Below are 17,521 nucleotides of genomic sequence, written 5' to 3'. Positions count from 1 at the left end.
TGTGTTTGTGCCCATACAAGTGTCCTCCAGCTCAGAGCTGGGGAGCGCCCTGGGGAGCTCTTGCATGTGTGCACGTGTGACACAACCTGGTCCTTTGCCGCCCCCTCGTGCCCACTCCGTGCCTCGTCGTATGTGCAGACCCCTGTGGCCTGAACCCAGCCAGGCAGCTCAGGCCAACTCCAGAGGGTGGCTCAAGGCCCTGGCCTGGGCACAGGGCAGGGGGGATGGGGATGGGGACGGGGCCCCTCCTGGCCGTGCCCTGGAGCTGTCCTGTCCTGGGGGGGCCGCAGGCAGGAGCCGTACGTTGTGCGCAGGGGCCGGCGCAAGGTGCTGGTGGATGCAACGCTGGAGAACAAGCAGGAGAACGCCTACAACGCCAGCCTGGCCCTCGCCTTCTCCACCAACCTCCACTTCTCCAGCCTGGCGCTCAAGGCAGGTCCTCCCCCGGGAGCAGGGAGAGCCAGGGAAAGCCCTGGGCTCTATGGGGCTGTATGGACCTGCCTGCCCAGTCTGGAGCTGGGAGCACTGGTCTGTGTAGTCCTGCATGAGCCCCACATGGTCCTGGGAAGCCCTATGGGGCTGTATGAGGGCCCTGGCCTGCTCCAGAGCTGGATGTGCTGGCCCATATGGTGCTGTATGGGCCCTTCAGCCCATTCTGGCCCTCAGAGCTGGTCCTTTGAAGCCTATATGGCCCCTCAGGCCTAGTGCACTGGTCCATATAGTCCTAGATGGCCCTCCTGGGACCCTACCCCAGCACACCAGGGAGCTTCAGCAGCCTCTCCCTGGGGGGGTAGCAGGGTCATGGCCCCCAGACCCCACCTCCCCTCAGTGGAGGCTGTCAGGGCCCTGACCCCCACCCTGTTCTCCACAGGGGGACGCCCCCCCCAAGGTGGAGTGCATGGCCCCCGCGCCCCACACCCGTGTCTGCGCCGTGAGCTACCCTGTCTTCCGCGCCCATGCCAAGGTGAGTGGCCCACAGCCCTGCTTAGCTAATGCCCCCGGCCTGGTCCAACCCCCCCCAGCATCCTGAGCTCATAAAGGGCCCCAATCCTGTGTGTAGAGGGGGGAGGCAGCTTCCTGAGCCCCCCGATTTTGGCCCCTCTGCACCCCCCACAGAGTGTGGCTACCCTCCCTGCCCCGCAGGCAGCTGTGTTGGGAGGGGGCTGCAGATCCCCCCGCTCAGCGCTGCTGCCCCCAGGTTGCCTTCGTCCTCGAGTTCGAGTTCAGCTGCTCCTCCCTGCTCAGCCGGGCCCAGGTGAAGCTCGTGGCAGGCAGGTAAGTGCTGTGGCACCCCCACACACACACTCTCCTCCCCACCAGAATGACCTGGGGTACCCCCATCCCCGCTCCCCACCCCCCGCAGCAGGGACCTTGGGACACGATGAGTCTGGCCCAGGTATCAAGCCCTGAGCCCCAGTGCTGGGAGACCCAGCTCTGCCACTGATTCCTGGTGGGCCTTGCCTATGTCACGTAACTGCACTGTGCCTCAGCGTCCCCATCTGCAGCAGTGGGCTGGCACCAAAGGGAAGTGGAGACTGGGCCCAGCTGAGGGCAGGGGCTGGGAAGGTGGTAGGGGGCTGCCAGCCTCCCCCTCCCCCGCACAAGAGCCCTGTGCTTTGACCTACTTTTCCCACCAGTGACAGCCTGGAGGTGAACGAGACCCTGCAGGACAACACGGCCGAGCTCTTTGCCCATGTCCGCTACGAGCCCGACCTCTTCCTGTCCAGGTGAGAGCCCAGGGTGGGAGCAGGGGTGGGGTGAAGGGCAGGGCAGGGGTGCAAGGTGCTGGACGCCTCTTTGCACTGGTATAACAAATCCAGTATAAACCAGCTTGCAGCTGGGCAGGGCCTGGGCTTCTCAAGGCAGTGAGGCTGTGGCCCCTAGAAGGCTGTGGCCTCTGTCCCACCCCCCAAACCTGGGGGGGGACTTCCCCTACACCCGCTCTCTCGCCTCCGTCTCCAGCCTGGCTTTGGGCTGGGCGGTGGGGCTGGGCTCTGGGCCGAGGGCTGACGGCTCTGCTCTGCCTGGCAGCGAGGCCGCTCTGACCCGCTACGAGGTGCACTCGGGGAGCCCCTTCCCCAATGGCATTGGGCCCGAGTTCCAGACCACCGTGAAGGTAACCGCCCCGGCCAGGCAGACGCGGACAAGGTGGGGGCTCTCGGGGCCAGGATGCACGGCCCTGCGCACCCAGGCTCAGCCCCAGACGGTGCAGTCAGAGCTCCCCCTCCCTCCTGGAGACTGAGCATCTGCTGGGGCAAGGCGGGAGGGTGGGCAGCTGCCCCTAGCCCCATGCACCGGCCTCGTCCCGCTCTCCTGGCAGGTGCAGAACCTGGGCTGCTACCCTGTCAGCGGCCTGGCCCTCCGCATGGCCCTACCAGCTGCAGGATACCAGAGCCGCCCCTTCCTCTCTGTCACACGCATCCTCGCCAACAACGTGAGTCCACAGGGGACTGCATGCCCCTTCCCTGTGCCCCCAAGTGGGTGCCAGCGCTGGGCTCCCCAGCGCTGACCCACTGCTCCCCGCAGGTGACGTGCAGCCTGGAGAATTTGACGACGGCCACAGCCCCGCTGCACCCTGCCAATCTTGCTCATGAGGACAGGCTGGTGAGTGCCCCCTGTGCCAGGGACCCAGTAGGGACATGGGGTGGGTGTGTGTGTATGCAGCGCAGATATGTATGTATATGTGCGGGCAGCTTGGGGCACTCGGGCATCTCCCCTCCTTGCCCCGCAGAACTGCAGCAACGCGTGGTGCCAGGCTGTGACGTGTGAGCTGGCACCGCTGGAGAAGGGCACCGAGGTCTCTGTGCAGCTGCTGCGCGTGATCCACAACAACTTCTTCCAGCGGGTGAGAGCCCGGCGGCCAGGAAGGGTCCAGGCTCGTAACCCCCATAGCTGCCTTCTGCACAGCTCGGACAGGCTGCAGGGACTGCTCCTAGCCCTGCAGGGATCTAGGGACTAGTCTGCCCTTCTGCACGCGTTTCCCGTGCCCTGGCCTCCGTGGCTGGGCACAGCTTTCTGGGTACGAGCCTCTCCTGCAGTCTGCAGGACAACATGGCCAAGCTCTTTGGCCACGTCCATGAAGTTCACAACACCCTGTGGCAGGGATCAAAGACCCAGCACCCACACCATGTTGATGTAAATCCTTCTCCCCCCTCCCCAGGCCAAGTTCAAGGCTGTGAAAGTTGTCAGCATGTTTGCGCTGGTGGCCGAGGAGAGCAGCGTCCTTGTACTGGATGAATCGGTGCATCGATGGGAGGTAGGAGAGCTGGGGGGGTGGCCCCCAAGTCTGCTGGAGCTGTGCACCGGGGCTGCATTGAACCCTGCCCTGCTGTGGGCCCATGGCTGGCTGGGAAGCAGTGGGTTTTAATGGCCACATCCTGAACCAGCACCATGGTCACGTCCACTCCTTGCCGTGGGTTGATTTACCCCAGAGCCACGTGTCTGCCACACGGATGAGGGGGCTCATTCGAGTCAGCTGCTTTCCAGCGGCTCTGCCCAGAGCATGTGGCCTGTTAGGAGACCTGCCCCCCCCAGCCAGCTGCAGGCCTGATGTGCTGGTGGGGGCAAAGCTGATGCCCCAGTACTGGCCCCTACTACCAAACCACCCACCTACATCTGCATACCAGCCTCAGTGCCTCCCTGTAGCTGTGCACTACTGACCACCACCCTGGTCTCCTTGCAGACGGTCCTGGAGATCATCCAGCCCAAGCGGATCCCCGTCTCCTTGTGGATCCTCATCGGCAGCATTGTGGGGGGGCTCCTGCTCCTGGCGCTGATCATCTTCTGCCTGTGGAAGGTAGGAGGCCGCCGGGCAGGCTCCGAGCCTGGAGGATAGACCCTCAGGCCCTGGGATCTCTCTTCTCCAGCCCAAAAAGAGTCCTGCCCCATTTGCTCTTGTTCAAACTTTCACCCTTAGCTCTTCTCCCTGCTCTGAAGTCACCAGGGAATGGGTCAGCAAGCAGGAAGGATGGGGCATCTCTCAGTTGGCAGCCACAACCTCCCGTGACTCAGGGAGACCGACCCCAGGACCTGGGCACTCAGCAATAGTGCTGGGTGCAAACAAGCAGCAGTCAGACTTAGCACAGCCCCTCACCACCTTCCCAGCACTGGGGCTCAGGACTCAATGCCTGGGCTTAGCACACCCTTTGCGTGCTGGGCACTACTGGTCTTCAAGCCTGCCAGGGGTGTCGGGGGGGGGGGGGTACTAGCTCCCCTGTTTCATCCCTCCTGAGCCCTGACAATTTCCTGGCGGGAGCTCAGGGCCAGGCCGTGACTAGCCATTTCCTCCCCCCAGCTCGGCTTCTTCACTCACAAGAAGCCCCAGGAGGAGGAGAAGGAGGAGCAGTGACCACAGCTCCCCGTGACAGACTCTCCACCGCTGCCTGCCAGCCCCAGGGACAGCCAAGGGCAGATGTGCCACTGCCTCGGCCACCCAGCTCTGCCCGAGGCCCACAGCCCCTTGGACTCCTGCTGCCCCTGGAGCTGGACCTGCCTCTGCTGGGGCTCACCCCTTCCACCCAGGCCTAGGGGTGCCAGGACGGGGCTCTTCCCCCCAGCAGTGCCCCCAAGCTACATCCAGCTGGGCGAGAGCTTCAAATGCAGCACCAATCAGTGGGAAGCCAGCATGGGGCACACACCTGGACTCTGGAGAAGCCTCTTGACCACCCACCCAGGCCCCCGCTGCAGAAGACACGAGGAAGCCAGTCAGCCCTTGCTCATGGCCCTGTGCACAGGGTGGAGATGGACCAGGCCTGGCCGGGGATCCGCAATAAAAGCCTGCAGCGCGGCTGCCCAGACCTTTGCTGCTGCCAGTGCCAGAGGGAGGAGGATGGGGACAAGGCTCAGTCCTGCTGACAGCATCTGTGGCTTTTTGGGAGTGGGGCAGGGAGTGTGAGGCATGGGGTGGTAGGAAAGGAAATCCCTGGGATCCCCATGGCATCAGCGCCTGCTCCCTTCCCATCGGGAACAGCTGACCAGCCTCAGCAAGGGAGAATGGGTGCAGCTACGGCTCAGAAAAGGGTGGAGCTCGGCCCACCGTGGAGTGGGAACTGCTCACCACCCCCCAGGTCACCCCCTCCTGCACATAGGCTCCTGCTTCAGCCACAGACTTGTGGACCCAGCACTGTGGTTTTGTCACTCCTGTACCTGCCCCAGGCCAGTACATCAGTGCCTGCTCAAGCTCCACATGGGGCAGGGAGCAGGGTAAGAGAAACCCAGACCTCATGGTTTCCCCACTTACCCTCCCCAAGGCATCCTCAGTCCCTATGAAGAGCCAGGAGCCTGCCTGTTGCAATGAACAGCTGCACTGATTTCTGCAGCATTAGAGCAGATGCACAAGCTCAGGGCTTTATTGCCAAGTGAGTGATGTAGCAAGCTGTGCTCAGACGAGCCGGGAATGAGGATCTGAGGCCATACTGGATGGGTACCTGGCAAGGGGAAGCAGCCCCATCTTGCCTCGTGGCCTGGGGATCGGTTTTAGCTCAGCTTGGATCTAACAGACGATGATTTTCAGAGGGCAAGGGGTGGGGGAGCTGGAATGTGAGAGCTGCTAATCCACAGGTAAGACAGTGCCCCAAAGCCAGGGCTTAAAGCAAACTGACCAGCACTAGTCCCATGCCCACATGTGGAAGGGGCTGGGATGGCGCAGACACGGAGCAGACTAGAGCACAAGCAGGAGGCTCCCACTGCTTCCTCCTACCACAGCGCCCCTCGCGGCTGCAACCCAGGGCACAGGGAGGCTTGGATGGTGCCAAGCAACAGTATGCCCCAGCCCAGCTGGACCTGGGCTGCTGCAGGAGTTTCAGTTGTGACCACGTAGCAGCATTAGTGCCCTCGGCTTCTGCCTGGAAGAGAGGAGCATTTGCTCAAGTCCACAGCTGTGTTGGTCTGAATGTGGCTCGGACAGACACCACGGTCCCCCCTCCCAAAACCTGACCCAGTTCAGGAGGACACTTCCACTGTCTTCCCCTGGCTTTGGATCAAGAATTTTTTAAAGAGCAAAAGCTGCTGGAAATCAGAATGTACATGATATATAAGAAATATGGTAAAAGCAGTTTTTACACTTACTGGGCAAAAGGGAGCAGAACAGGCTTCTGCACTGCTGCTACTCAGTGACTTGCTATAAGGAAAGAGCTTTTTTACCCATTTCAAAACCAAGGTGTGTACCATATGCAAGACAATGTGGTCACGTAAAAGACCCATGCAGCTGGCTTAACATAGGAGCCCCTCCAGAGCTCCTGACACACCCCTAGCCCTGTGACCTGGTTCCGACAACCTCAACAGCCGGGCTTCTTTATAAAGGCCTTTATTTGATTTTAGAGCAAACGAAACACTAATTTAAACCAGGTGTACGTGGTACACCATTACAGCAATGACATGGCGACAAGTTGGAGACGCAACCTCCCCTCTCCTCCTTCCTCCTGATCTGCCAACCAAACGCTGCCACGGGCGGGCTGGTGGGAGTGCGAAGCCAAGGCATGATTTGGACAATTAAAAAAAAAAAAAAAAAAAGACAACAAACCGAGAGCCCAGAACAGGGAGGTGACATTAGACGTGGGCGATTAAAAAAAGAAAGAAAAAAAAAAAAGACCCTAGGGAGCTTCTTCACGTTCCCAGACTCGGAGAATTACGATTTCATGTTAAACACTGAAAGAATCGGCCAGGGGAATGGCCAGGTGGCGTCGCCGTTGTGTACCTGCCGAGCACCTTGCTATGGTCCACACGATACAAGCCAGCTGGAGACGCCAAGACAAACTGCTGCTGGGGTGAGGAACCCAAAGAACAAACCACACATACCGCCACCGCCATGCGTCCAGGTTTGGAGGCACCTGGGGACATCGGCTGGAGACATCAGGTCATGAGACAGAGACAAAGTGTTCCACCCACCGCTTGGACTACATCTCCTCTGCCCTCGCCCCCCCCTGCGCCCCCGCACCGGATCTGGAGAGATTTGACAGCACTGTCAGCCCCTCCCCTCTTGCCCTCTCTCTTGAGAGGTCAAGGGTGGGACGTACATCATGTCACCTTCGTTAGAGAGAAAAGGGAAAGGTCAATGGATTCAGCTGCACCCACTGCTCTGGGAAAAGCTGGGAGTGGAGGGGGCAAGGGAGGCCTGTCAAAATCCTCTCCTCTGCCCCCCTTGCCCTTGTCCGATTGAACAAGCAGGGGCCCTCTGTGCTCCTGGCTCTGGGCTTGCGAACACTGAGGACATCCATCTAAATAGATGAAGCTGTGACACAGATGTGAGAGTCCCCTTGGTCGGGTAGGGACAGACTCCCCCTTCCCTGCTCTGAAAGACCCATGTGGATCGAAGGTTTCACAAGTAGGAAGGAAAAAAAAATCAAAGTCAAATCACTCCAAGACTCTGCATTTAGGACTAAACGAGGTGGTTTGGGTGGAGATGGGTGTTTGCTCAGAGACGCTAGCTTACGGGGCAGGAAGTGCCAGCACTCAGGGCCGTGCTATCGGGGCAGGTTCCCTCCCCTGCCCTAGATTTCCTGCTACGGGTTTGTTTTTTTCTCCCTCTCCTTGGTGGCTGGTTGCTTCACGCTATCATATAATATACATGGGGGGCAGGACCGCTCCGCGCGGAGCCTCAGAATGTCCATCGGTCGTGCAGCTGGTTGTCGCTGCTAAAGCTGTTGCTGGCCGAGGCCTCGGGGTTCTGCGTTTGCCGCGTGGAGTCCTCGCCATTCAGGCTCTTCCGGCACACGGGACAAGTGTCGTGCTGCAGAGACATGCGGTGGGACAGGGGGTCACGGCTAACACCCGCCTGGGATAGGCAGCACGGTTGTATTCATTCCCTTCTGCTACTGCCAGGATCTAGCTGCCTCCCCTCTGTTCTCTAGATCTGATTGAGTTAGTCTATCAGGTGCATATCTACCCTGCTTAATGTTCTTACCGCTGCCACGCTGTGTCACGTGGTAGCTGAGAGGAAGGAAGAATCCGTATTGTTAAAGAGAATCAAGTGGCTTAAAAGCAAATCAGCCTCTAGAGGAGAAGAGAGGGTCAATCTGTGCACCTAGCTCAGCTGGGGGCACTGTCAGTAGAGGCCTCGGCCCCCAACAGCCAGCTGCAGCACTGCTAGAGCTTTGGTCACTACTTGCAGTGGTGGGATTCAAATGGGCAACTTCAAGAGAACACTAGTGGCTCAAGCCACCAGCTCTGTTCGGTTTAGGACAGACGCTTTCAGCAGCACCACGGTCCCTGGGGCAAGATCCAGGGGAAGGCTGGATGCGAGGCACCCCCCACTCTGGCTGGGGGGCAGGCACCACTAGCACAGTGCATCACCCACCCTCGAGGGCCCTTACCAGCTCTAGCCATGGCACGATGCAGTTGCTGTGGAAGAAATGGTTGCAGGGTAACTGCCGGACCTGCTCCGCTACCGTGTAGTCTTCTTTACACACCGGGCACTCCAGACCCGTATCTGTGGGGTGATGGGGGGAGCAGTTAGCAGCATGAATAGGACAGTGGCTCACCTTAATCCACCCCAGAAACCTTCCCCTATAACAGGATATAAACAGTCACAGTCATCACATACAGATCTCCACTGCTCTCGTTCTAAGTGAATCTAAGTGTAACATCAGCAGGGCTGTATTGGGCAAGATGAATAGTCCATCTATCCTGGTAACCTCTCTCCAACAGTGGTGGTAGTAGATGGTTTAGAGGGAGAGCATTGGCCTGGGTACAACCTCCAGCCCCCAGGGCTTGTGCGTGGGGCTGGACAGTTGAGCACCACTAATCTAGAGTGATTTAGCCCCTGCGATACGCTCCTGGCATCCACCATCATTGGGGTAGGGGCATCCTACAGAGATGCTGAAAGGATGACCTAGGTGAGGCTTCAACCTACAAAAGCTTGCACTCTCTCTCTATCTTATTTAGTTACCTTGTAAAGGGCGAGGACAAGGCCTCGACCTGGGATCTCTTGAGCATATATTAACGACCTTTACAGACACAGTTGGCCACTGTGATCCCTCTGTTTTCCCTGTGGCAAGTTCAGGTCTGATGTCTAGTGTTGTGTGAGGGTGCACGACAGTTTTACTAAGAGGTTGGCTCACAGGTTTGTCTGGGATGGTGTAGACCAGGCTGATCCTGCCTCAGGCAAGAGGTTGGACTAGATATGATCTCTGGAAGTCCCTTCCAGCCCTGCTTCTCTCTGTCTCAATGACTCTATGATACCCCTCTGACCTGAATACAGGGTAGCTAACAGGTTGGGTAGCTTTGCCCAGAGCAGGAAATGCTGAATTCCAATTGTGCCAGTGGTTTTAACTTCCTTCTGGATTGCACCTTTAAGGCATAACAAGGAGACACTTTTCTCCACAGAGTGCCCTCTCCAGCACTGGGGAATAATTCATCATCATTTGTAAAGGGATACAGGATGTCAGCCCAATGCCCACTTCACATGTGCACACACATACGCATGCCACAAGCCACATTAAGAGCAGAAGTGAAGGAGGAAGCCACTGGAGCCCCCAGGATATTTAACCAGGTGGAAGATAATTACCCAGCTTGGAATCTGGCCAGGACAGAAGGATTCAGCCTTAGAGATCTATTAATGACATCTCTCTTACGGCATGCATGCACACACGCAAATGCACACGCAAGGAAAGGCCTGACACCCACAGCAGAGACCCACATTCTGCTTCGGGTTTGCATATAAAAAGAATGCAATGAAAATAGATACCATGGAAACAGCTTTTCTAAATGAACCTGCCTGTCTGAATGGAGTTGGTCTGGGTTCCCGGAAGTGCGGAGGCTTTGTGCAAACAAGGAATCCTGACAGTGACCCAGCACCAGGCGCCTCTGCAAACAGCCCTAAGAAAACCCCCCCTCTTTCCTGAGTCAGTTTGGAAACTTTCAGCACCTGTGAAGTACCCACAAGCCTTTGCTTCTGGTTATGTCAGGGGAACCCATGCTCTCTACCGTGACATTTTCAGAAGGACTGAGGAGCATTTCAGAGCTAGATTGACCAGCCCCACCCAGGAGCTGACACAAAAGGCAGCAGCTGATGCGCAAAGCCCAATGTGGAGCCTGTCATTCCCCAATGGAGCTGGGATTTAAAATCAAAGCAGCCAGAGCCTCAGCAAGACAACAGACTGGAAAGACACAGGGGTCTGAACTGACCATAGCCACTGGGGCTGCCATGGAGTGAGAGCAATTGGGAGACTGAAGGCAGCAGCAGGTCTGGAGTCGTCGGCACAGCTTGGTGCCAGCATCTCCTGGGCCAAGACAAGTTTGAGTCTCTATCGACTGAGCTAAGTCAGCAACTCGTTGAGATGGGAGCTGTATTGGGCTCCCCTCCTCCTCTCCTGTTCTAACAGACTGTCCATTAGAGCAGTCACAAGACACCATGAACCACTGGATCACACACACACGGGAGTAGCAGTCCATGGTTGTGGTGGACAGAAAGATGCTAAATCATGAACGGCAGGACTAGGAAAGCTTAGATCAACTAGCCACAGAGGCACAAGGCAGTAACGACCAGTTATCACTGGGATGTTCTGGTGTGACAAAGGGGTGTTTAGCAGGAGGGCAGAGAAGGAAAGAGCTGAAATTGGCTTTAACCCACCAACTTGTTCCTGAGTTACTGTCACAGTCGGGAGGGAGGATATCTTCTCCTTGTCAGCAGGAGGTGGTCCAGTGTTTTCCAACTGCCCCAAGAGCTGGACAGGAAGAAAAACAAAACAAAACACACTTAGACAGAACATAAGCCAGGTCTCTCTTGGAAAGCGTCTTTCAAGGAAGGCCTGACCCCTGAATGCCGCAGCATCCCCAAATACACTGATTCTAAGCTAGGGAGCCATGAGATTCTTTCAAGGGTGCTGCTGGAGACTGCTCAATTATTACCACTCTTAGGGATTCAAATACCCCTGTGCAATTCCTGATCTCAACCCAGACACTTCAAATGGGAATCCAGAGCGCCCCTAATACCCTGCCCTGCTATGGGCTCACCCAGTTCTTTGCAGCAGAAGAATCACTCTTATTTTCCTGTATCCAAGACAAAAGTAAAAGCTGAGAGCTCGCACTCTCCAAGGGGAGCCTGGAGGTCTGTCAAGGTTGACAACTGTGGCCCTAACAACTCATCTCAAAAGGTGGGGGTGTTCACAAGCGCTAGGACAGGGGAGGGGATGGGTTGAGAGCTTGGTCTTGGGAGGGCAACTTGACCCAGACCTGGCAGCAAGAGGGGAGTGATGTCAGGCATGAAACAGCTGCGACTCGCTCTGCTCTACAAGAGACAGCTGCCCACAGCTCCACGCGTGCTGTGTGGCACGTGGGCTCGGGCTCAGGCTCTGCTGAGGAAACTGTGACGGGGGGAAAGTCAAATGCCTCTGCTTTGCAAAGCTGTGGGCTCGTATGACTGACAGATGCCCGGGAGGTGCCTGCACGACAGCAGCTCCATTAGCTCCCGGACAGTGACTCAGACCAAAACAGGAAGGGCTCCACCCTGCAGATCTGCCTCTGCCCACAAGCAGACACCTCCGTTTGCCTATTATCCAGGGAGGGGGTGTGTGACGGGAACAGGAAGTGATGCACAGACCCAGAAGGGCAGGAGGGAACAGTAGACACCTGTTCCCTCCCTACAGCCAACTGCTAATTATTTGGAGGACTTGCAATTAAGCCTCAAAATCAGAGCCTTGAGACCTGAGCGAGGAAACTGAGGCACAGAAAGAAGGCACCTGAATGCTGCCACAAGAGCAAGTCAGTGGCAGAGCTGGGAGCCCCTGCTGGCCCCACCCATCTCCAGTGCTAAGAACGAGCCCACCTCTTTTTACTGAGATCAAACACATCGTAACCACCTTTTCCCCTTCCTCAAACATGGAATGCTTTAGATGATTAAAAAGAGCATCACCAGGCTGCCAGACACAGGAGTCCCCAGTGCTGAGGCATTTGGGGTGATAACTCAGGTGAATTGGAGCAAACACTGATACCACTGACTGCTCACGGTACCAGACTAGGTGTCTTCATGCTGGGACCCTCAAGGGAGTTTGTTGGGACGGCAGCTTGGATCAGCTGCTCTCCAAAAATCATTAGCCACCAAAGAAAGGAGTCAAGGGCAGGGGTAAGGAAACCTGGCAGCATAGGGCAAAAAGGGCTTGTTCTGTTCAGTCAGTAAAAAAAGGCAGATTAAGAGGGAATCTGAGTCCTGGGCATGAGTACCTTTGCAAGAAGGGAACAAAAACTCCCCAGCTCTCTTCAGCTGGTGATGAAGAGCACAGAGCACACACCTGATTTAAATGAGAACTTTTAAGCCCCTCAGGATAATGAGCCAGTAGGATGAGGTGTGCAGTGGACTTCTCATCTTTAAAGAGTCTGGGCATGATCTGAAGGCATGGTTTGGTGCAGCATGTCATGAGGATGAATGCAGGAGCAAGGGGCTGACACTTGGTGTGTCAATGCTGGAAGCGGAACCGAAGAATCTAAAAGCCATCGGGGCAGAAGGAAAAAGTAACCAAGATGCACAGACCTGAATCTGAGCTCCAGCCACGTGCCCTACCTGAGTGACGATGGCATCAAGGCCACTCTGTCCCCAGGCGTAGTCCCCAGGATTGGAGTGCAGCATTCCACTCCTGCAGGCGAGGGCAGAGAGTTAGGGAAGCAACGTTACCAGCCGCAGCCCCACACGGGACCCCAAGATGCTGGAACTCGTCTGGACACGGATATCCGCCTCGGAACCGGCCCATGGCAGAGCGGCGCCCAGCGCACACATGTGGTAACGCCACCGCTCGTTTACAAGCAAGACGGTGACAGCTACTCACCAGGAAAAGGGGTGCTGCGAGCCAGGAATTGCCGAGTTGGCAAAAAACCCCGCAAAGATCTGCTGGATTATTCTGTAAAGGAGGGGAGGGGAGTTGAGCAAACAGGCAAGAACAAGCAATGACATTGGGGCCCCTGGGGACAAACCGGCGCCTGGCGACTCCTAAGAAATCAAGCAGTGGGCGCCCCCATCCAAGAGTTCACAGTACAGCTCCCCTCTGAGTCGAGGGCAATGCAGATCTACGGTGTGAGGGGCTGGAGAGGGGAGGAGGCTTTCAGGACTTCAACTCGTGTCCCTGCAGTGAGAACAGGCCTGGGTGGGGGGCAGAGGGAGACTGGAGGAGAGTGAAAAATAATCAGTGCATGAGAGAGAGGATTTCTGTGCCAACTAGGCTCTCTGGTCTACAACCCTAGGAGAACATCTCCCACGTGGGGGTGAGATATGACAGGCAGGACTGGGGGGCAAGGCCGGATAACCACATGGACGCAATCCCGTTGTGGTCCAGCTTCCGCACTCACCCCTCGATTGCAGGAGACCTGTCCGGCCGTGAGCTGCCCCGAGACCGGTACCTCCGCGTCATGGGCAGTCGCGGGGGTCTGCTGGGTCCCCAGAGGTCGGCGTGGGCTTGGTGGCCCCTTTCATTGTCTCGGCTGTCTTGATCCAGTGAGCTGCTGCTCAGAAATGGTCTGAAGTCGGAAAAGAACATCGTGGGGTCCAAGTGGTCCCAAAGCTGCGGGGCAGACACACGCGCGCAGACTGTTACACCAGGTGTGGCACAGGAAAGACAGGCTGCCCACACCCCCCCCCCACATGCCCCTACCCACCATCCACCCCCACCTCCTGCTCTGGAGGGGCCAGAGGGAGGATGAGTCTGGCTTCCGGACCAAAAGATGGAAGGTCTCCGTGTTGGGTGCTTGCATGCCAGGAACATATTTGGGCAACACAGAAGCTCTGAGCCAGGTCAGGGGCTCTACAGACTCAAGGCACAAGCCACACTGCCAAGAAAAGCTCACAACGAAGGTAGGTCAAGCAGGCGAACAACTTGCCCCAGGTCAGTGGCACAGCTGGGCACAGAACAGGCCTCTGGGGACCCCCACCACTGCCATGAACGTGCTCCAGCCTATGCTGAGGGGAAGCCAGCTGGAGCAAGCAGCACCTGGAAGCTAGGGATATCCTTCCCATCAGCATTTTGCAAGGATCTGTGCAATGCAGGGAAGGACTCCATCAGTGCTAGCTAGCAGGGGCTGCAGCCTGGCCCTGGGAGCTGCTTTTAATACTGGCAGAGAAACCACCACTACGTGTCATGTAGAAGAGAGCAGCTGGGCAGCTGCCCTGAGAACCCGGGGGCAGCAGTCGTTGCCTTTTGGAGTAACTTCCTAAAGCCTTCAAAAACAGAGCCAGCTGGGGGGAAAGCCGGGGGGGGGGGGGGGGGGGGGGTGTCCATCCCAGGATGCACAATTTTGATGGTTTGCCATACATTTCCCTGGAGTCATGGCAACCAGCTTAATTTAGCCCAAACCAATCAGAAGTACCACCCCCAGCTAGACCAAGCGGCTGACTTTTTCCTGGCAGTTGTGTGCAGATATTCAGCACAGCACGTGTTTTATTAATGCAAAGATTCTCCATCCTGAGCAGCCCGGGGGCTGCACTGTCGAGCTCTGGTGCAGTAGGAACGGCCTCCTGGGTTCTAGACCTGACCCCTTGGGCAAATTTCCTTCTTGCTGCCTCAGTTTCCCCCAACTGAAGATGGGAAACAGGAGCTTTGAGACCCAGAGAAGTGGAGAATGATGTTGAGGAAACCACCCTAACCCCAAAGAAGAAAGGAAGGCGTTTCTGAAAGAGAAAAGATAGAGCGGCTAAGAGGAGGCCTGTCCACTAGCATATGTCAACTGTAAAAGGACCCAGCTCAATACATTTGGGGGGGGGGGGGGGGAGGAGTGTGCGTGACATTTTGCCATCAAAGTCCCATACCCAGCTGGCTCTGGAAGTCAGACTGAGATCATGCCCAAGTTGGAAAAGTATTAACACAGATGAAACTGGCTTAATCAATAGGCTGGCAGCATTCTCTCATGTTTACAGCTGAAACCTATGGGCCACAAGTTAAAAACGCCACGGTATCATCATCTTGTCAGGCCACCTTGGGGAAGTGTCCTCATCCTCTGTTTTTCCATCTATAAAATGGGCATGACCTCTTCATGGCAGGCAGCTTAGGGAGTGGCTTTCAAACCCTCCAGTGAAAGGTTGCCTAGAAGCAGAGGGCAATAAAGAAGCTGTGGTCCAGGAAACAGGCAGCCAAATTGAAACACACCTCGAGCTGTGAGGACCAATGAGGATTGGCGGCGGTCGGCTGGCATGATCTATTCTGGGATCCATTAACATGAATGAGCCTGGCTTTCTGGCCTTTTGCCAGATCTGGTCCTGCCGGCATAAAACCCGACTGGGATGGGTAAGCTGAGACGTTCAGATCAGAGAGGTCATCTGCATAAGACACACGGGCCTGCAGCTTCTGGGTGAATCGATAAAACGAGGTGGAATAATTGCCAAGGGTCTTGGCCCCCCACACACAGAAAGCACGGGCGACAGCACAGAGATGGGTGATAAACAAAGTCAAGGGACACCCACGTTTCTCCCAGGTCTCCAGAGACGCTGTGCAGCCTGAAAGCTCTAGCCTGGCATCTCGCAATGCAAATGCACTCTGCCCTCTCCATCTGGAGAAAACCTCTCTGCAATTAAAAACTGCCCGTGGTTTAAAATAGCTCCACTAGCAGCAGCTGATGCTCTGCTACGAGAAGGGCAAGGAAGATTTTACAATTCAAATTTTATGAAAGACTTCACCATGTGCCGCAGAATCAGCAATGCCAGATGTGACACCTCACGTGGGGGCTGCTGGCATTTGCCAGATGCAGGCACATCGCTGCAAGATGAGGAGGAACTTTCTGACTCAGAGGGGTCAAGCATTGGAACAGGCACTTAGAGAGGTGGTAGAGTCTCCATTTATCCCTGGGGATGTTCAAGAGCAGGCTGGACAAGACATGGTTGAGTCAAAGTTCATCTTGCCTTGCACAGGGGACTGGACTAGATGTGACTTCATGAGGTCTTAGCTCAATTTCCCCGTGATCCCATAAAAGTGACACTGGCTACTGGAAATAGCCAGGAGCTCAGATGCATTGCAGGCATTGGGTAACTACAGAACAGAGGGGAAAACAGCGTAACATTTACTGTCCACTGCCAGAGTGAAGCCCCGAGCAGAAGATTTTGCTGGAGAACAGTAGCTTCATATTCTGGATTGCAAGCCTAGCAAGCCAGCTCCATACACATGGCTTTTCCACTTACTCTTTTCAACTGGCCTCAGAGGACAGGGGGCAGAATTGTGCTTGCAATCAGCTCTAAATCACTGTGCACAGACACAGTCCAGACTCAGTTGCTACTTTTGGTCAATTCAAGCCAGCGCAGTGTTTCTGTTGCTTTGCTGAGAGCAAAGCCTTGTTCACCATTAATGCTAAAAATCTAAATGTACATCCTGCTTTCCATCTCGACATACTCTGGCATTGACTGGCCTCTGCCAGTGCTCCTGCTGGGACTTCAAGCTGGAGTTTCCTGGCTAGAGGGTCTTGCTCCTCCACTCAGGATCAGGTTGATCACATTTGGGGTCATGAAGGAATTTTACCCTGTGGTCAGATTGGTGCGGATGGGACAGGATAGGGGTTGTCTTCCCCTGTAGCAGGGAGCGTGACCTCTACCTGAGATCTCAAGTGTATATTAGCAACCTTTTACAGAAGCAGGATGTTGGCTGATGCCATCCCCCTGCTTTACCCGTGGCAGGTTTGGGTATTATATCTTTGTTGTGGCAAGGCGGACAGTCTTACATAGCTTCGATTATGAGTTGTATAGGATGGTTTGGACACGGTTGATCCTGCCTCCGGTCAAGATGTGACCTTTGGAGGTCCCTTCCAGCCGTCTTCTCTCTGATTCTTTGTAAACCACCCTCCAAAAAGGAGCAGAATTGCTCCACTTTGCTGCTGTAATGCAGATGACTCTAGGGGTAGCACTGCCATTTGACAGCCACGCAGCAAGTTTGCTTAAAAAAATATACTGGACCTGACAAACTGTTGGGGGACATTTAAACATAATGGCTGTAATGAAAGAAGCCAGCGATTTAGCGAGAAGGGTTAGCAAGTCAACACATGGAGCAGGTAAAAGTAGTGTGCCATCTTCAATCACCACACTAGTCAGTAAGTGAAGGAAAAATGTCGGAGAGAGGGAGGTAATAGATCCATGAGGCAGGAACAAAGCAGCTGAAAGAGGTTACAACATTCATCCTTTGGGAGGAGAAGGAGGCCTATCTTTAAAATCAAGTCCCTTCCCTAGTTATAGCAGCAGTTTAAAACCGAGGGGTGTCAAACTAATGCCAGCCTCAGCCTGGCATTGTAACCTGATGATCCACACATTCACCCGTGTGTGGGGGGTGACTCAGGAATGGAGATGCTGCCTTAGCTCAGCTCCTGTATTTGTGAAGCTTGAATCAGGCTCCTGGCTGGCTGACAGGGGCTTTTTCTACCATGATAACTGCAAGGACTTTACTAGTACCATCGCTTTAAGAACCATGTGCTACAAGTTTATTTTAGCCAGTGTCTGCTGGAGTTAAATCCTCTCCTGCTTGGACCAAATTACAAGCACCAACATCAAGAGAAAGGGATCAGCCTGACAACACCCCCACACATGTACTTTTCACCATTTCTCAGGACCTAAGTGTTTGGAAAATACTGG

The 17,521-nt window shown here is 55.8% G+C and overlaps 2 protein-coding genes across 3 annotated transcripts in view; one reads left to right on the top strand and one right to left on the bottom strand.

The window, feature by feature from the left end:
• Positions 1 to 4,796, top strand: part of ITGA10 (integrin subunit alpha 10) — a 30,198-nt gene extending 25,402 nt beyond the window's left edge. Inside the window, exons 20-30 of the mRNA XM_090052882.1 lie at positions 291 to 432; positions 872 to 964; positions 1,199 to 1,275; positions 1,638 to 1,727; positions 2,032 to 2,116; positions 2,321 to 2,434; positions 2,527 to 2,604; positions 2,732 to 2,845; positions 3,161 to 3,256; positions 3,683 to 3,796; positions 4,295 to 4,796. Of these exons, the coding sequence (XP_089909008.1) occupies positions 291 to 432; positions 872 to 964; positions 1,199 to 1,275; positions 1,638 to 1,727; positions 2,032 to 2,116; positions 2,321 to 2,434; positions 2,527 to 2,604; positions 2,732 to 2,845; positions 3,161 to 3,256; positions 3,683 to 3,796; positions 4,295 to 4,348 (1,057 nt within the window). The 3' untranslated portion in view covers positions 4,349 to 4,796. The remainder of the gene's footprint in view (positions 1 to 290; positions 433 to 871; positions 965 to 1,198; positions 1,276 to 1,637; positions 1,728 to 2,031; positions 2,117 to 2,320; positions 2,435 to 2,526; positions 2,605 to 2,731; positions 2,846 to 3,160; positions 3,257 to 3,682; positions 3,797 to 4,294) is intronic.
• Positions 4,797 to 6,288: 1,492 nt separating this feature from the next.
• RNF115 (ring finger protein 115) overlaps positions 6,289 to 17,521 on the bottom strand; it is a 31,990-nt gene continuing 20,757 nt past the window's right edge. Inside the window, exons 4-10 of one of the 2 annotated variants that reach the window (XM_090052893.1) lie at positions 15,063 to 15,260; positions 13,273 to 13,484; positions 12,756 to 12,827; positions 12,494 to 12,566; positions 10,568 to 10,661; positions 8,310 to 8,425; positions 6,289 to 7,726 (exon numbers count right to left, since the gene is read on the bottom strand). In XM_090052893.1, the coding sequence (XP_089909019.1) occupies positions 7,595 to 7,726; positions 8,310 to 8,425; positions 10,568 to 10,661; positions 12,494 to 12,566; positions 12,756 to 12,827; positions 13,273 to 13,484; positions 15,063 to 15,260 (897 nt within the window). In that variant the 3' untranslated portion in view covers positions 6,289 to 7,594. The remainder of the gene's footprint in view (positions 7,727 to 8,309; positions 8,426 to 10,567; positions 10,662 to 12,493; positions 12,567 to 12,755; positions 12,828 to 13,272; positions 13,485 to 15,062; positions 15,261 to 17,521) is intronic. The other variant, XM_090052892.1, reaches the window with a different exon arrangement.

Source organism: Crocodylus siamensis, chromosome 6 (genome assembly GCF_052110815.1).
Source record: "Crocodylus siamensis isolate JL-2025a chromosome 6, ASM5211081v1, whole genome shotgun sequence".
NCBI lineage: Eukaryota > Metazoa > Chordata > Crocodylia > Crocodylidae > Crocodylus > Crocodylus siamensis.
The sequence above is the reverse complement of the archived record's forward strand: the minus strand, read 5'-3'. Positions and strand labels throughout refer to the sequence as shown.